The sequence below is a fragment of the Oncorhynchus nerka genome, linkage group LG7, assembly GCF_034236695.1.
Source record: "Oncorhynchus nerka isolate Pitt River linkage group LG7, Oner_Uvic_2.0, whole genome shotgun sequence".
Taxonomy (NCBI): Eukaryota; Metazoa; Chordata; class Actinopteri; order Salmoniformes; family Salmonidae; genus Oncorhynchus; species Oncorhynchus nerka.
The window spans coordinates 34,454,427-34,473,821 of NC_088402.1; the positions used below are offsets into that span (position 1 = coordinate 34,454,427).

Sequence of the window (19,395 nt, forward strand, 5' to 3'; positions counted from 1 at the left end):
ACAAACTCTCCTCATATCTCCCTTCATTCCCTTCTAACTTACTCTCGTTCTCCTCTCCCAGGGCACTGTGATCAAGCAGGACTCCATCCTGGAGCTCTGCCTGCGCTCTGATGGCCCGCCAGGTGATGCCCCGACCACGCCCACCGGACGGGTGTGGCGCTCCCTGTCACGTGACGCAGGCATGGCCGAGGCCAGCATGGGGGCGGCCATTGGGGAGCTGGCCCTGCTCCAGAGGCAGCACAGCCTCCTGCAGGAGGAGCTGGGTAGGCTGCGAGGGGCCGATGGCCGCCTGAGGGATAGCGAAAAAGCCCGAGCCCAGCTGGAGAGGCAGGTCCGCGACATGAAGGTCCACAGTACCACCGTGTTTGACAGTGTGGGACCTGCAGGCTCAGAGCAGGTAGAGCTACTCACTGGCACTGTGGGTAGTTGCACTTAGCTTAACTATAGGGGGATGCACTGATTCTTAGCCCGCTCATTGTTGTAGATGAGAATCTGAAAGATGGGAATATGCTCTCACTCAACTGAGTTGAGTTAATATAGGTTATACATTAGCCAAATATAGAAATTAATTGTCCGTAGGTGTTACAATCTGATTTGTCGTTCCACTTAACACTTGTCATCTTGCCTAGGATCCACCCCTTCGTAAAGCAAGTGAAACCAACGCGGACACCAAATTGGCCAGCCAAGGGTCAATCGAGCATTCGGAGGGGCATCAGGAAAGCAGTGATGTGGAGGTGACGTCAGATGAGGAGGAGGAGGAGGAGAAGGAGGCCAAAGCGTCACCGCGCTCGGAGAGTCCCCGAGGTGTGTAAATCTTACGTTTGGCATGTCTCTTGATGGAATAAGATGAGTTTTGGGCAACCCTTCCCCCTCTTTTGTTTCATGCTGGCTGAAAACCTAGCTAGCTAGTTACTAGCTAACACCAGACACCGATGAATGCGGAAACCTATAAGTATCTTTGCCTTTGATGAATAGGAGAAACCTCTAATTTGCTGACACACTGCAGTAGCATTTTGGCACCAGGGGCCGGTTGCACCAGCCTTTGTAAAAAAAAAAAATATTTTAAAAAGTTGGTCATAAATGCTAGATTGGGCCTAGCTATGTCCGACGTTGTGATCAGAATTTACACCTGTTGCACTAACCAAAAATAAGACTCGTCGTAGCTAAATCCGACGTAAGCAGTGCTCATTCATAAGATTAGAAGATTCATAGTGACTGTTGCTAGGCAGCGGTCATTGCTTACCTACAATCAGTTTACAAAAGTAAATAATGGGATAGCTACCATATTTGGCGCAATGGAAGCCCATAAAATAAAATAAAACTTTTCAGATACTGAAATAAGACTGTAGAGCTGTATAACAAACATATATAGAAATTCTAACAGTTAAATTGAATAGCACTGCTACAAACAGGGGAAAAGACCTAAACCTGGAAGTAGTAAAGTACATGAGTAGAGTGGGGAGCTTGGCTGCAGGTCAGTGGAAGAGGTGTGCAAGAAATGGAAAGATCTCATGACATTCACACCCCTTAATTTTTTTTCTACATTCTGCTATAACCTGAATTTAAAATGGATTCAATTGAGATGTTTTGTTACTGGCCTACACACAATACCCCATAATATCAAAGTGAATTTGTTAATTAAAAATTAAAAGCTGATATGTCTTGAGTCAATAATTATTCAACCCCTTTGTTATGGCAAGCCTAAATAATTTCAGGAGTAAAAATGTGCTGAATAAGTCACATTAAGGACTCATCTCTGTACCTCACACATACAAATATCTGTAAGGTCCCCCAGTTGAGCAGTGAATTTCAAACACAGATTCAACCACAAAGACCAGGGATGTTTTCCAATGCCTCACAAAGAACGGCACCTATTGGTAGTTGGGTACAAATGTAATAAAAAGCCGACATTTGAATATTCCTTTGAGCATGGTGAAGTTATTACACTTTGAACGGTGTAGCAATACACCCAGTCATATTTATGTAAAATCAATATTTCTGTATTTAATTTGCAATACAAAAATGTCTAAAACATGTTTTCACTTTGTCATTATGGTGTATTGTTTTTTTTTTAATCATCCATTTTGAATTCAGGCTGTAACACAACAAAATGTGGAATAAGTCAAGGTGTATGAATACTTTCTGAACCCACTGTTAATGTGAAATGGTAAAAAGAGACGTGGCTTCATAATGCATTTATGATGGGTCTAAAACCGTCAGTCATATTTACTTGAGCCACATTTAATTTAACATAAAATATGTTTGGGAAATGGGCTATATATCATAAGTCTGTTATAGCAAATACAAATAACAAATACTTTAAAAAATATATCTATTTTAGATACTGTACATTTCATTCATCCATACATTTTCTTTGGACGGGCCAGGAGGTATTCTATGGTAGGGCGGGCCAGGCTCCCTAAGGCCTGCCTTCAATGCCGGCCCTGCTGTAGATGCTTTAGTGTTGTTCATGTCAGGGCTTTCAGAACAGAGTAATTCTGTTCTAACAGCAAAAACCAGCAATATACAAAATATAAATAAATCTAACATTCCCTAGAGGGGATATCCCCTCTGCAGTATCATTATACAGAGATGTGCTTTAGCAGAGATGAGCTCACCTCTGTCCCCTCAATAATGCTAATGCAAGCCCACACACAGTTTTATATAACACATCGATTTTGTGATGAGGCACAAACTCTCTTTCTGGCACACACGCGCACACACACACACACACACACACCATCGCTGCCCTTCTCACATCATGTTCTCTCTATGTGCGCGTGCGAACACCACATCCCGCTGCTTCTGTCAGTGTTAGGTGTGTGGGTGGAGATGTCTTTCCAGACCTAGTACTCAGCTCACTTATTCTACTCCCTGATGAGAAATTACAGTGCTGGTGTCTCTACTCTCCACAATTTAATATATATATATATATATATATATATAGCTGAAATTAAGAGAGAGGCTATAGCATCCAAGATGACTAATGCTAAAAGCACATTAACTTATTTGCCAGAAAAGGAACGCACTACACCAATGATCTGCAGACCAACGAAACAAAAGCGAGTACAGAACCATTCAAGTTTGTATGAAAATAACCTGTTTGCCACTATTCTAAAGAGTCTGTGATTAACAACTATCTATGGCAATTATAATAAAGGCCATGTGTTTTTTTGCAACTTTGATGTACATTTTTAATTGGCTAATTGTCTCTTTACTCAGATCTTCAGGACATTCCAGAGGAGAGCGAAGCCACAGCAGAACTACCACGAGAGCCTGACGTGTCACATTGCTAATGACCCTCCAGAAACAAAGACTGGACCCCACCTCCCCTACTCTCAAAAATAGGCCGAAGAGAACAAGAGAACTGAACTTGAAATAGTCTTCCTCTTTTTACACTAAAAAGGAAGTATCATATTAATTTTCAAATATAGATCTATATATTTGTTCTGTGGCTTTTGCTTTACAGTACACGACCAGTGGCAATATGTGACTTTACGTTATATTCTTTCGTATTTCTTGCTTGGGATTATTTGGATATGTACTGCTCCATTTTGGAATCGATGCTGGACCAATGAGGGCCTATTAGAGTGGCGTGAATAACAGGAAGGGAGTTATGCAATGATGATATTCCAAAGAAGAATATGCAAGAAATGGACAGCAAATATAAAAGCAGTGAATGGATAACCAAATCTGATGGGGTTTTGTCTATTTAGGTGAATGGAATACTGAATTAATGACATTGATTGGATAGCTGCTATTGTGCATTAGGATGTTGGATGCGGACGTATGTAGGTGGCTGTTTGTGCTGGGACACACACAGAAACACAAATATGACACACAGACACAAACATGCACAAACACACACACAGTCATACACGCTTACACACACACTTGAGTCCTTTACATTTCCATAATTAGGGTGGTCTAATTCTCAACGCTGTTAATGATGCTAATAATTTGTTTATTTATTCTTCTGTCCTTCATTATTTAAGCAGGTAAGTTAAGACCTCAAGCATTAGTGACTGTATAAGAAGTAGAGGTAGCACTGTATTTTACTCTAATTCTCATGTTTTTATTTAGAAACCTTGGGGATTCTTCGTCTCAAATATAGGGAAGTGACAATTAACAATTCATTTCAAGTAGTTACCAGAATTAATTTTGCAGTTACCATGTAGTTACTAAGTAAATACCTGGCAATAAGGGAGAATGAAATAAAGTTTTATCTAAATGGACAAAAGAATGCATCACTACAGGTGCATCTACATATAAGCAGTGTAGTTTAAAAGTTGAACTCCAGTGGACTTGGTCGACTATATAAAACATTTAAAAAGCTGTCAATATTGCTTTGGTTTTCATCTTTACAAAGAAAAGGCCAAGACGTTGGAAAATGGAACAAGGACAATGCGCCATGTCATCCATTTTGAGATGCCTTGAGGGATAGGGGAATTCAACTTTTTTGCCAACATGGAAATATAAAATGGAGTCTTCTCTGTTAAGGACTAAACAAGTGACTTTGGAGACTATTTTTGAGCAACGGACAGCCGAGCAACCATTATATTTGCCTTTACATTGTTTTGAAACTAAAATGCTTTAATTGACACTTTCTTGTTGTAATTTCTTGTCATCTGTTAATTTGACTATTGCACCATATTTTGCTGGCTTGTAGAGTGTATAAATTTGGCTGAAAATGACAAAGGCAATGATTTTGTGTATGTCTTTGATGAGGAAACTACTGTATTCAATTGCGGTTTACAGAAAGCCATACTAAAGATATGAATGTCAAATCCAAAAGTTTTGCCTCCAGTTGTTTTAATATTAAAGTTTTATAGTGTCAATAGGCATAGTTGTGCATCGATGACATATCCACTTGTTTTTGACAAGTTCTTACTATACCCTGTGCTGGTGTAAAGGTCATATCTTCCTGATTTGTGCTCCACATCACTTGGGCCCTCTGTCAAAACAACAAATGGTGTAGTAATGAAGACTTATTTCCACAATTGATCATACCCCTGACACAAACTGTTAAGGTAAGTGTGTTGGCATTATGCCTATCCTAATTGGAAGTATGCCTAGGTGAAGGTTTGTGACAGTTGTCATAACTGTTTGACATCTGTATGTCATTATTATGACCGTGTTAGGTAGTCCTTGTGATGAAAAGGTCCAAAGAAGTGTTATCGACAGTTGCTCTTACCTGAAGCATTACCACTGCATGCTGGTAATCAAATCTATCTCAGCTTTAAAATGGCACATTGTACAGACCAATCAAAATCATGGATACCAAAGCTCATCATATCAGACTTTGACGATCCCCTTAGTATGTCAATCCAATTCGGTGGTAAAAAAGCAGCTGTCTTTTGGGAGGGACTGAGCTCAAGTATCTCACTGTCTCACAATGTAGGCTGACACCGCTTCCCCAAATACCTCCCCCTAAACCCCTCATGATGTTTTAATGCCTTTACCGAAACATCAGGTCAAACCTATCAAACCCCAACACACTTACTTATCCTTCTCCATCTCTTTTCCCTTTTAACCTTTTTAACTTCCTCTATACAATTTTGTATTAATTTCCTCTCCCATCTGTCACCATCTCTGACCCTCTTACTCTTGTTTTCTCATCTACATGAGACGTTGTTTCTGGACAGGTTCTATCTCCCTCTCTTCGGCATCTCTTAATTTCTCTTTCTCCCTCCCTTTCACAGTCTAAACCTGGACACAATGTTGACCATGTGACATGTATTCTCTCTGTTCTCCCATCGCTAACCCTCTCACTCTTGTCCACTACCTCTCTCTTTCTCTCTAGCTATATATATATCTATCCCTCTTTGTTTCTTTCTATCCCTCCCTCCCTAATCCTAGGGACAATGTCAGCCAAGTAACATGTATAAATATCCCCATAGCTGGCATAGTGGTCGCCCCTCTACGCCCCGCCTGCACCCCATTTATCATTGGAATTTCCCAACGTTGGGGATGCCATGTCACTGTAAGCCCAGACAAGCTCCGGTGGTCCAGGAGAGGAGCAAGGGGAGTGGGGTTACCGGGAAGCTGTACTGTACCTCTTTCCCTTCCTCCCCACCATGTCTCTTTCTTTTATTTTACTCCTGCACTTAAATAACCTGATTTTATAGTATTTGTAAAGTTTTAGGTAGGTCACAGTACAACCAAACTGGCTTAAATTGTTCTTACATTTAACAAGTGTGGCAACTATTAGAAGAGTTAGAAACCTTGGACGTGACCTCAGCCCTAGCTAAGGCCTACCTTGGACGTGACCTCAGCACTACAACTAAGGCCTATTTTCAATTAGGTCAAGCGTTAACCGGAGATAGCCGACACCCGCATAGCTGATGTTTTGGCTGTAACCTTTATTTAACTAGGCAAGTCAGTTAAGAACACGTTCTTATTTACAATGACGGCCTACCGGGGAACAGTGGGTTAACTGCCTTTTTCAGGGGCAGAATCACTGGAGGATTAGTTCCAGCAACCTTTCGGTTACTGGCCCAACGCTCTGACCGCTAGGCTACCTGCCTCCCCAGTGTAACTGCTTGGAGTTGGAAAATCAGTGAGAAGCTGCTCTTGATAATTGTCAGGAAGCCACACCCATCTCACTCATGTTTTATGTTCAGAACTAGGAAGTGTAGGCCAAATAGAAAAAATTACGCTCAAATTGAAAATCATGAAACAAATGAGGAATTATATCAACCTGATCAAGGTGTAGATTTAATCTCACACCTCTAGTGCACGAACTTTGGCTGCATGGGATTTATTTTAATGCAACTCCGTGCAGCCAATGTCCGCTTTAGGTATAATGCTGCTTGGGGATTTGACATGTATGTCGGGCTAAAGCGGATCTGATTGATTGAATCGGGCCCTAAGTTTTTTTGACTTTTCCACCTTGATCTAACCTCTGACCTTTAACCTAACATGAACTAATCTAACATTAAAATAGAAAGGCATCTCTCTTTCAGTCACTATCTTTGGCTGTCAAGTTTATGTTTAAGAGCGTTGGAGTTTGCAGTAGGGGTGTCAGGCACATGAGCAGGTGTTGCTGAACTGTTATAAGAGTTATGAAGTAGTATAAGTTTATGACCTCAATATTTACTCTTCCATGATTCTTTAGAATAAATTGTTGAGATTAAGTGCTTTCTCCTTGTTAGCATGTTTAGCGTTTCATGTCTAAATGATCCCAATGTCTAAAATGAATTGTTTAGTTCAATAAAGTTACTTTTTAAGATGATTTGGACATGCTTATATCGGGGACATTGACTTGCATTGGTTTTTGGCAAAAAATGCGAAACATTTTAGCATTTGGAGACAGTGGCCAGGTAAAAACCAAAGGATAGATTGCTGTCTTGTCAATATAATCCTCATAGGGTAACCAACCCAATATGTAATTTGGATGAGTAAGACAAGGTACTACTGTTTGGTGGTTTTGTTGCCATGGTTGTAATTTCAAACACTGAAGCTAACTAATATTTTCAACAATTTAAGGTGTGCCCAGAGCTATGCTATCGGGGTTTCCTGATTTGTTATGGGAGTGTCCACTACCCTGCACCCATAGACACCTCTGTAATTCGAACCCTGTGTGTGTGCATGCATGCTGTTTGGAAGACAAAAAAACAACTTTCTTTTGTTTTATGACAGCATCTGCCTAATCCTCTATGCCCCACTCTCATTGTCCTTCTCTATATTTCTCTCTCCCACCATCTCACTTTTTATTACTAAAATCCCACACAGCAGGAAACGTACAATATATGTTAAATATGTCAAAGAAAATGACAGCTGACACAGGAAGACAGAGGGAAATGGATGGGTACTTGGGGACCAGCCTTTCTTTCTGCCGGTAGAAGTTGCCTGTATGCACAGATCTAGAATCCGCTTGCGTTCCCCAAACCTGACCTTAACCATCAGGGGAACAACGCAACATCAAAGTACGTTCATCCTACTTTGCTTTATTATGGAGAGGGAGGATCAGTAGATCACTTTGAAGAATGGCGCTTTAAAGGATTGAGTTGGGTGGAGCCAGAAGGCTAAAGTGGGAGGTACATGTTTGTGGGTGTGGCCATCTACACTTGGGGATATATATGTTCTCTGTCTATCCATGAGTTTGGTCTCTCCTCTGCTCTTTCTCCCTCCCTCCTTCTCTCCGTCCTGTTCCACTGAGTTGACCAGACTTGACTGTCCTGCACCCTTTACCCCCCTCAGTCAAAAAGCCCTAAAAACCTTTAAAAATGGAGGCAGTCAAGAAGAAGATGCTTATGTTGAAGCTGGATAAGGAGAACGCTCTGGACGCGGCAGAACAAGCCGATACTGACAAGAAGGCAGCCGAGGAGAGGAGCAAGCAGGTGGGCCAACAACATTAAAGAGAAGGGGGGGCTCTATCATGGATAGGAACATGGACACCTTGAGCGGTCAAGGAGCCTATTATAGGCTACTACTACCCTAGGGAGCAAAACTGGTTACAATGACGTAATTTATTTTGCGTCATGGTCAGGATGTATATTTATTGTACAAGGACGTTTTTTCCGAAGTCTTTTTAGTGACCAGAAAAAGACGTGTGGCTCTGTCATAAATGACATCCTAGTCCCTATATATAACACTACTTCTGACCAGAGCCCTGTTTGTATTGTCTGTACAAGTAGAAATCCAATTAACCACCAGAAAATGTAATTTTTAACGTCCCATGACAAATTTTGCCCACTGGGACAGGGATGGGAGGTGGAAGTCTTGAAAGGTGAAATAGCTTATAGGTTTCCATGATGTGGCTGTGTTATTGAAAATGGTCAGCTGTAGTCATCTACTTAGATATAACTCAGTTACAACCCCTTGGCCTGTCATTGTTAAAAGTTTAAAAAGTTCAGAAGTAATTGGTCAAACAGATGTGAAATGTTGTACCGATATTGCAATATACTAGTAAGTGAAAGAGTCATCTCACCTGCTTTTCTAGATGTGTTTGTAACAGATTTGTATGTATGTATGTGTGTATAATATATATATATATATATATATATATACTTTTATTTGTAAGGGTTTTCTTTTACATTCCAGTGATTTAATGTATTATTCTTGAAAATGAGAACAAAAGTTCATGACATTACTCTAAATACTAGAGGTTAGGATAAGAATAGGACCGAGTTAACTGGACTTAACAACTGAATCCAAAGTGACCCCTGTCCAGGAAAAAAAAGACACTGGAAAATTCAAAACCATGCCAAGACAACTTGATAGAAACTTTAGACCATATTTCTCTCATTAGCAAGGCCAGACAGGCTGTCTGTCAAGGCTGGAGTGGTTTAGCTAGTGATCTCTCCACTGAGAAATTGCGAAGGGCTAGACACTAGGATGGAATACGACAGTGGATCCATTCACTGAGTGATTGTCCATCCAGAGGTAGTATTTATATCTAGATGGCGTTGAAGTGGAACCACGCCAGGCCTGTCATCAGGCTTTAGGTTATTTGTGACAAGAGGACAGGTGAGGCGGCTGCAGAGACGGGTTCAAATAGTATTTGTTTTCTTTCAAATACTTTAAAAAATCTTGCCTGGCGCAATGAGCCAATGGAATAGTCTCAAAAGTGTAAAACCGGCCCATGTGCCACCCCAGGAAGGCTCAATCAAATGCTCAAAGTATTTTAAAGAAGAAAACTACTATTTGAACCCAGGCTTGGGTGACAGTCAAAGATGCCTTGATGAATGGATATGGACAGGGCTATGAGGCTATCAGTTAACAAATACTATTTTCACACTAATGAGCCGAGCTTTACTGTGCTGGCCTGGTTATGTATCCACCATAGTTGCTTGAACCTTCTTGAAAAGGTCAAGGTGAAAAGAAAATGTCAGTGTCCGCACAGTACGATTCAGGTCCGCACCATAGTGTGAAAAGAGTGTGCAAATCTCACGCGCCCTTTCTCCATCTCTCTTTCCTCTTCTTGCCCTCCCTCCTTCTCTCACTCTCCCTGTCTCAGCACGAGGATGAGTTGCTGCAGATGCAGAAGAAGCTGAAGGGAACTGAGGATGAGCTGGACAAATACTCTGAGGCCTTGAAGGATGCCCAGGAGAAATTGGAGGTTGCAGACAAGAAGGCCGCAGATGTAAGTGTGTTGTGTTCTTCCTAGGTCTTACATGAAGTATTATGAGGACAATAGTATTACGAGGACAATAGTATTACGAAGACAATGTGTTACGAGGACAATGTGTTTCGGAGGACACATGTCTCTTGACCTTTACCTCTTCCGAGTCCGTACAGAAGATGCAGCGATGAGACAAGACTGTAATTACCAATTGGATTCCATGAAATTGTGGAGAAACATGGGTAGTCAGATCTAGACAGATGCTTTAGTAAGTCACAAATAAGAGCTTTGAACCTGGAGCGATGCAGGTTCTGTGCAGGTACCCATTAAGCATTTAGCAAGCTTGAAGGCACCAAAAGCCTCATACATGCTCATAGTACATACTGTATGTCAAAGTAAACACACTTGTACTATGAAAATAATAGTTACAGGGGAAAAATGAGACAATTTGAAGCTGGGGAAAACTAGGTGGGCCAGATATGAGGGCCAGATTGGGAATTTTAAGATAAGTGCCATGGGATCTTTCGTGACCACAGAGAGTCAGGACACCCGTTTAACGTCCTATCCGAAAGACGGCACCCTACACAGGGCAATGTGCCCAATCACTTCCCTGGAGCATTGGGATATTTTATTTTAGACCAAAGGAAAAAGTGACTGCTACTGGCCCTACAACACCTCTTCCAGCAGCATCTGGTCTCCCATCCAGGGACCAACCAGGATCAACCCTGCTTAGCTTCAGAGGCAAGCCAGCAGTTGGATGCAGGGTGGTACTGACCACAGGAGGTTAAACCTGGTGCCTAGTGTCTCTCCCCTCCCTCCCATTCTTCTCATTCTCTCCGGTCACCCATCCACAGCTGCTGCTGTTTTATCCACATATTCTGACCATGATGTCATCCAGTCGAACTGTGACTATCACACTAATCATGCTACCATTTTAGGGACAATAATCATCGATATTCTCACTAAAGTTCGTCAAGTCTGGTCCTGGGGACTAACACATCTGATTTAACTAATCAATAAGCCCTTGAGTTGCATCAGGAGTGCTGGTGCTGGGCTAAAACAAAAGCTTGTACACCCTGTGGGTCCAAAGGAACAGGTTTGAAAACCCCCAGATCTAGTTGCTGTTATGTTACTAGCGATAGAAACACAAGACACTAACCATCTCCAAAGTCATCAGAGCAACAGATACTATAACCATTCTGACTTTCTGAACAACACATGACATTTGGATTCACGAGCCATAGTGCCTTTACCCATACATTGCCAATGTTTTAGTTAAGTCAAGGAGTATGTGAAAACCACAGAGCCCTGCATGTTTCTGGGATGATAACTTTAGTGACAGTTTTTGACTGACACTTTTAGTCCTCTTTGGTGACAGTTAATTTTGAACAGTAAACCGCTGGAGTTAAGGGTTATCCCTCATGCTAGGAAGCTAAGATACAATTCAAAGGTTTGGTTTTCATGCTAATTTTGGATAGTACAGCCTGTGTGCACTATCTGATCGCTCCCCAAAGAAAGGAATAGAATATAACAGACCTTTTCTTGTCAATTTGCACAGATATTGTTATTTTTGCTGTGACACTAAATACAAACATAACAGACTGGGAGCAAGGACAGGGTCAGCCACAGAGCAGCGCCCCTGGAGATGTTTGGGGATTAAGGGCTTTGCTCAAGGGCACAGTTGCTGTAGATGGCATGTGAGTTATTGATGCCAGCAATCCTCTAGTTGCCAGGCCACTTTTTCCACTGGGATTTGAACCTCCCGTTACCAACCTCCCTCTCTAACCTTGAGGCTATCACAGCCAAGACTATACTTGGGTTGCCAATCTCATCCGAGTCCCCTCCCCCTTTCTATTTCTTTACTGTTCTCTTCCTCTAGTTGTTTAGGTGGTTTTTCTCATTCTACAATTTCCCTTGCATTCCCTTTGTCTCAGTAATTCTCTCTCTTCCCTCTCTCTGTATTTCCCCTAGTTGACTGTAATGAAGTGCTTTTCTCCAGACTCTAGATATAGAACAAACAGCAGCTGTCATCATAATAATTTTCCTCAATAGGGAGAATGCATGGAATGACCATGTTAAAATACCAGAGGAGCTTAGGTGTGTTGCAGTAAATAGGTATTGTGGTGCCATGGAGTGATGATTACCCAATGACTCGTATGGCCAAGGTCATTACGGGTGTTATGTGCTCTTGTCTGGTCAGCCTGCCCTACGCTGTCTGTACAGTTAAGTGGCAAAATCATGTGACTGTGCGTATGTGAGCTTCAACATTGCGTTTAATGGCTTGAAAGGGGGACAGAATGGGTCATAACAGAAATACCAGAGGAGGGGGATGTACAGCTCAACATTTGAGTTCAAATGTTTCATATGAAATGACAGTACAGAATGTCACCTTTTCATTTGAGAGTATTTCATACATTACCTTTTAGAAATGAAAACACTATATCTTGTCCCCCCCCCATTCGAAGATGTCATAAGTATTTGGACAAATTGCAATCATACTGTATTAAAGTAGTCAAAGGTGTAGTATTTGGTCACATATTCCTAGCACACATTGTCTACTCTACAAACTTGATGGATGGATACGCAGTTTGCTTAGGTTGTGTTTCGGATAATGTTTTGCTCAAAATGAATGGTGAAAAATGTCTTATGTAATTTTTTAGTAAATGTTATTGTAAATAAGAATAGATATTTTTTAACACTTCTACATTAATGCGGATGCTACCTTGATTACGGATAATCATGAATGAATCATAAATAATAATGACAATCATACCCCCAAAATCATGAATAAAGATCATACCCCAAGAAAATGCTAACCTCCCATGTTATTGGTAATGGTGAGAAGATAGCATATTTTGTTGTAGCCTCTAAACGGCATCTCACTTGCCATTACTCATGGTTCATTCATGATTTTTCTTAATCATGGAATTATTAGGATTGATTTAGAAGTGTTCAGAAACATCTTATCTACTCACTTAGAAGGAAAATGACTCCAGTCATCATTCACCGTTCAGTTACTATCGGGCAAAGCATAGCACAACCAAAACAAACTGCAATTGCATACAAAATGGTTGTAGTCACAAGCTTAATGTAGTCATTGCGTGCAAGAAATATGTCCAAATACCTCTGATTTCTTCACATGGGTGGGACCAGATACATAAAGTGATTTCATTTCTAAACGGTAAAACAGATATGTATAAAAAATACCTCAAATAAAAGGTAACATTATGTACTGTCGTCTCATGAAACATTTGATCTCAAATCCAAAATGCTGGAGTATAGAGCCAAATGTACAATTTTTGCTTCACTTGTCCATACGAAGGGGAGTGTTCTTTTGCCTGGCTACCCATACACCTTACTATATACCACACCTACGGACGTTAGTTTTTTCTCCGCAATGAGTCTGGATCTGAGGACCTCCCCGACCCTACACCAAATGCAAACACATTCGGGCAGTCTTATTGGTCCAGAAAGCGATAGGTTGGACCAGAGCTAGAACACTCTTGGGTAAAGCAGCGGTTTGAAAATTAGTCATTGGCGTTGATACTCTGATTTGGTTAGAGACAATTCAATCCCTAATTACTTTGTTTTGTACAACTCCCCTCGTCACCAGAAATGACTTCAATGATGGCATCCTCAGACTAAATAAAGTATGTAGCGAACGACGGAGCGGTCAAAGAATTTAGGGTGCATTGTCAGGCTACATGTATATAGGTTGGCCCCCACGTTCTTTCCCCTATAGCTGGTTATGTCCTAAATATCTTCCCCAGAATAGAATAATTGTTGCATAGAGACAACTAGATCAACATGAAGCAATAGTGTCAAAGAGATTAGTGAAGGGCATTTATCCCTGCAGTGTATTCAGATCTCTCCAAATGTTGCTCTGCACTGTGTGTGTGTTTGTGACTGTGTGTGTGCTTTTTTCCCCCTGTGGTCCTCGTGCGTGCGTGCGTGCGTGCGCGCGTGTGTGTGTGTCGTTTCCAGTGTTACTGAGTCTCAGAGGAGTCAGAGTTCTAAACAGTTGGGACAGACCTCTCTTTAACCTACGTGGACCTTCTGCCTCTCTCCACATGCTCGCGATTAGCGTCATAATAAGCAACGCTAAAGGACAGTTTTATGACTGCCTGAGGATGCCTAGCTCCTTATGCTCTTGTATTAAATCAAGGGTACCCAGCTTTCAGCAAGAGGGTAAAGAGCAACTCAATCTTCGCACATTAAGGAGCTCTCAAAGCTCCGGTCTTTCAGCAGCACTACTTAGCCAGCAGCTAATGGCTAAAACAAATGTCCATTCAACTCCTGCTGAAGGCATAGTTTAGCATGCAGTATTTACTAACAGCTAACACATTTTAGCATGTAGGCTACAGCTATGCCCTTTCTTACCATGATAACTACTGCTAACAAATTGTGGCTGAAATCTAGGTCTAGGAAATCTAGGTCTAGATGTAGCCTAAATTTTCCTCTGTGTCCAATTCACTAAGACCTTAAAATGGTCCACACACAAGGAAAAGTTGCGAAGAATGCGCAACAGAGCCCCCCCCAAATCCTCAAACAGTTCTACAGCTGCACCATTGAGAGCATCTTGACTGGCTGCATCACTGCTTGTATGGCAACTGCACTGCCCTCACTACAGAGGGTGGTGCTGACAGCCCAGTACATCACTAGGGCGGAGCTCCCTGCCATCCAGGACCTCTACATCAGGCGGTGTGAAGGCCTGAAAAATTGTTAAAGACTCCAGCCACCCAAGCCTTAAACTCTTCTCTCTGCTTCCACATGGCAAGTAGTACTGAAGCATCAACTCTGACAACAACAGCTCCTGAACAGTTTCTATCCTCAAGCCATAAGACTGCTAAATAGCTAACGAAATGGCTACACTGACTATCTGCATTGACCCTTCTATAATTTTGGGGGTCTCTATACACATTCACACACACAAACACAAAATTGGCAAACACACACAACATGTGTGGCCATTTAACGTCGGGCTGTTTAAGATCAGGGAAGATGATTTGTTTTTCTATGAGCATGGCCTTATTTCTATGACAGCAAATTGGATGACTGTCATTCATACGCCATTCGTCCAGCACAATATAACATTGATAGGTTTAAGATACTATATGATACTTGAATGTGACCTATACCCATCATGAGGTTGCTGTAACATAGCCTATAAATGAAACTTTAAAACGTAGATGCACAGGTCAAGAGACAAATTGGAGTAATCAAGGTGACAGACAGTGACACATTCAATATCGCCTTGCACACTCTTGCCTGCATCTAGCTGATCTGGGGTGTAATCATTAGTCCAAACAGTTGCAACTAAAATTAGAGTTTCTATTGGGCAAATTCAGATAGGTCCATCCCCGTTCTGTTCCCGTTTAAAGAAACACAACCAAATTGGCGGAATGAATACACCTACACACACAGTTCACTTTCATAGCAGCCATATACAAACAGCATCATCACTTTGTTTGTTGAATAATTCCTTCTCACATCTACGTGCTCTCCTCCTTTCACGTTTTCCCTTTGCTTGTGGACTTCAGTGCACAACACAACATCTGTCTGTGACAAGGCAAAAAAAATGTATCCAAGCCAAACCTTCATACCAAAACCACTAACCGCTACACAGCCTACATCATCACCATATTAGCTGACGCCGTAGTCAACATAGTTACTAGAACTAAAGTGCTATTAAACGTACTCTCCCACAATCCAATCTATTTGTATGATCACACAGTACAGTTACACCGGCGGGCCCCAGTGGCAATAAATGCATAAAACCAAAAGCTTACCTTCCCAAGGAAAAGTTGCAGTGTAGGATAACCTTAGCTAGCTAACATAAATAGCATTCCTCAGATTTCGAGTAGGCTAAATTAGCTGCATTAGCTAGCTAAGTAAGTAAGTAAGTGAAAGGTAAACTAGGAAGAAGAAAAAATACAATGAAATATGGCTAGCTCTATCTCTCTGCTACTTCTTCTTAATGTTTTTATAAATGAATTTGTTCAAAACGGTTCAACTGTTGTCTTTCTCTGAGTCAACAACTCACCACACGTTATGCACTGCAGTGCTAGCTAGTTGTAGCTTATGCTTTCAGTACTCGATTCATTCTATGATCCTTTGATTGGATAAGCAACATGTCAGTTAATGCTGCATGAGCTCTGATAGATTGGAGGATGTCCTCCGGAAGTCTTCATAATTACTGTTTAAGTCTATGGAAGTGGGAGAGAACCATGAGCCTCCTAAGTTTTGTATCTTACACAGAGGAGGACAGCAGCTAGCTACACCATGGTGCTATCCTACAGTGCTATTGAGGCTATTGTAAACCTTCATTGCAAAACACACACAAACACCATATACGCTGTTGCTCCTCTGTTTATCATTCATCCTGATGCCTAGTCACCCTACCTCTATACATATATAATTATACCACTCCAGTATCCCTGCACATTGTAAAGATGGTATTAGCAGACTCTGGAACTGACCCTGTATATAGCTTACTTACTTTTTTGTTCCACTTGACTTTTTAAATTTTTTTATTTTATTGTACTACTGGATTGTTGGGAAAGAGCAAGAAAGGCATTGCACTGTACTTGTGCATTGTGACAATGAAACTTTAAACGTGAAAATAACCTCAACTTAACTAAGACACAAATGTCATGGAATAATTTTTAGAATTTTTTCAATAGACTTACTGTTACAAACTTAGTTCTACATCTAAATAGACCCATATACAAGTAACATTTCACAGTTATGTAAATGTATAGGGATACTTTGGCCATAGCAATGCAGAATCACTGACCACATTTCCATGCACACCAAATATCCCGTTATTTTTCAGAATTACTCAAGTATTCTGTTTTTGAGTTGACTCATATAAACATCATATCCCGTTTACAAAAAAAGCTTGTATTCAGGTTGAGAACCCTGGATAAGATGCTTCGGATATGCTGATCTAAAACGGGATATTGTGGCATGTAAAGGTCTTGTCCTGTTTACTCCCATTATATACGAAACTGAGCCTGCGCGGACCGTGAAAAACCGCGTTCTGCGCAGGCTCAGTTTCGCATATTATGTGTGCAGAGTGACGTTTTCATCTGCTTGTCAATCAAATCACTTCAAAAAGTAGACTACCTGCGCAGTTTGATCAACAATAATAATTTAGCCTACTATAATTCATTTACTATAATTTAAATTAAGTTTCTACTTACAATTTCCGACATTTGGTAGGCCATTTTGTTTGTCAACTACGTTTGATACACGGTTCTCTTCTGTCACAACGTGTTGCCCCAAAAGACTAAATAAATTAGAATAATGTCTGACTTTGATATAATTAATGCATTAGTAATATAGATAACACCAGTAAAGTTGTCTGTTTCGTTTAGGGACCGGGGAGAATATGCAATTTCTCCAAAACAGTGGAATGACTGTTCCTGTACAAAATTGAATTGGATTTATTTTGGGCAACAGACAAAAACAACAAAATGCACAATGCGAACCCAGAGGATATCACTTGAAAGTATTAATTAAAACGCTTGTTTCCAAAGTGGTCCTCAATGGTTCATCGTGTGTGACTATGCGCTTGGTATGTGTACATTTGTCCAAATGTCATGAGTTTGACCAGTTTAAAGGAAATTAAAAGCTGATAAAACGGCAAAACACTCTTCTGATAAGACTTCAGCTCGTCTTGGTTGCATATTTTATGTGGTTGAAATACGGTCTGCTTGCATAACGGTGTAAAAAAACAACAACAACATGAATTAGCATTTTCTCAAGATATTTATCCACTACATGTGAGAGGTTATAGGCCTACAGTCGGTGTCCATATTTGTTACTATTCCATTTAACCCATGTGAATTTAAATGAGGAATATTCTGTTTATTCATGACTACAGGGATACTTATGAGAAGAATATCAAAGGTGCATGTAAACAGCTTATCCCGAAAAAACCTTTGCGGGATATGAGCTTCTTTTCGGAATACTGTGTGCATGTAAACATGGTCAATGTGCAGAAACTTACTCAACGTCTAAAATTGTCTCACAGTGCCAAACATGTGGTCTGGGGCGACACTTGGTGGTCACAACTGGACGTGCAAGTGAACAATCAATTCACCTACTGAGAACCATTCACACCACACGAGTGAGTAACAAGGTCGGAAGAAAACAAGGAGGGACTTCCTGGACTTGAACAATTAGAAATGCTTATTTTCTTTTTCTCTTGGAAACTGTTTTAATCTTTTTAATTGAGTGCCCTAATAAACACAATCCTGGTAGTGAGAGACAGGAAGGGAGGGCCAAGACCTGTTTGAAACACAAACACCTTCACAGCTCTGTGTATTCACTGAAATTGAAGAGTTCAATCCCATTCAAAACACTTTATCTCACAAGGAAATATTATTTTGGGCATAATTGAATTATTAGCTAGGCCTGATGTTTTCATAACCCATCTTTAAACCAAAATGTAACAAGACAATGTGCATTTTCTTGTTTTATATCACACTGAATTTAGTGATGGCTCACAAGTAGTGACTTGATTTGTGTGTGTGTTGTGGTGCATGTCTCAGCATCCTCAAGTTGTTGTGCAACAGGAAGGAATGAAGAAGCGGTCATATTTGGTATCTGGAGGCTTCAGGTGTAATGTGTTGACAAGCAAACAAATGTACACATACAAAGCAAGTAGTCACATATGATGAACAAGTAGGCATACCATACAAAATAGCCTGTAGATAGACACACACTTACACCATTCAAACATTCACAAATGTGTACTAAATCGTGATGTTGAGATGACATTCTCATGCAGGTGAATCCCCCCGTACATGTACTTTCATATGCTACCTCGGGAGTGGCTTGGAATGCGAGTGATTTATAAATGAAACGTCACTTCCTGGGTCAGGACACGTGTAACCAAGGAATGCTTCTTCTCCACACAGATATTATATATGGAATAATCGGGATATATTGTATAAAAATACCTCTCTGTTTTTAGAATATTGGTTCAGAAATAATATCCTATTGGTGAGCCAACTGGTAAATGCAGAGGGTCTTTTACTCAGTTATAAAGAATTCTTATCACTTTACAAGGTCCCTGTAACACCTAAAGATTTTGCAATTGTTTTAGATGCCATTCCCTCAGGTGTTGCTATGTTATTCAGGAACATGTCAAGACCTGACCCTCAGAGCCTACCTTCTATTGACCCTGTTGACTCATCAGTAGGAAAGATTTGTTTCTCTTTTGGTCCATTCAACAACAGAGCGATACGATCCTTGTTTCAGCAGGATGTTGTATCTATACCTTATGTCATGCCTTACTGGAATGGATTTATTGATAATAT

General features: G+C 40.7%; 2 protein-coding genes across 8 annotated transcripts in view; both read left to right on the forward strand.

The window, feature by feature from the left end:
• The window catches only part of LOC115131504 (rho guanine nucleotide exchange factor 2-like), a 65,418-nt gene extending 62,037 nt beyond the window's left edge, over positions 1 to 3,381 (forward strand). For all 3 annotated transcript variants that reach the window (XM_029663271.2, XM_029663274.2, XM_029663273.2), the window contains 3 exons: positions 62 to 397; positions 630 to 804; positions 3,223 to 3,381. In XM_029663271.2, the coding sequence (XP_029519131.2) occupies positions 62 to 397; positions 630 to 804; positions 3,223 to 3,296 (585 nt within the window). In that variant the 3' untranslated portion in view covers positions 3,297 to 3,381. The remainder of the gene's footprint in view (positions 1 to 61; positions 398 to 629; positions 805 to 3,222) is intronic.
• A 4,719-nt stretch (positions 3,382 to 8,100) lies between these two features.
• The window catches only part of LOC115131505 (tropomyosin alpha-3 chain), a 37,119-nt gene continuing 25,824 nt past the window's right edge, over positions 8,101 to 19,395 (forward strand). For 2 of the 5 annotated variants that reach the window (XM_029663275.2, XM_065020448.1), the window contains exons 1-2: positions 8,104 to 8,342; positions 9,962 to 10,087. In XM_029663275.2, coding sequence (XP_029519135.1) covers positions 8,229 to 8,342; positions 9,962 to 10,087 — 240 coding nt within the window. In that variant the 5' untranslated portion in view covers positions 8,104 to 8,228. Of the gene's footprint in view, positions 8,343 to 9,961; positions 10,088 to 19,395 lie in introns of all 5 variants that reach the window. The other 3 variants (XM_029663278.2, XM_029663277.2, XM_029663276.2) reach the window with 3 other exon arrangements.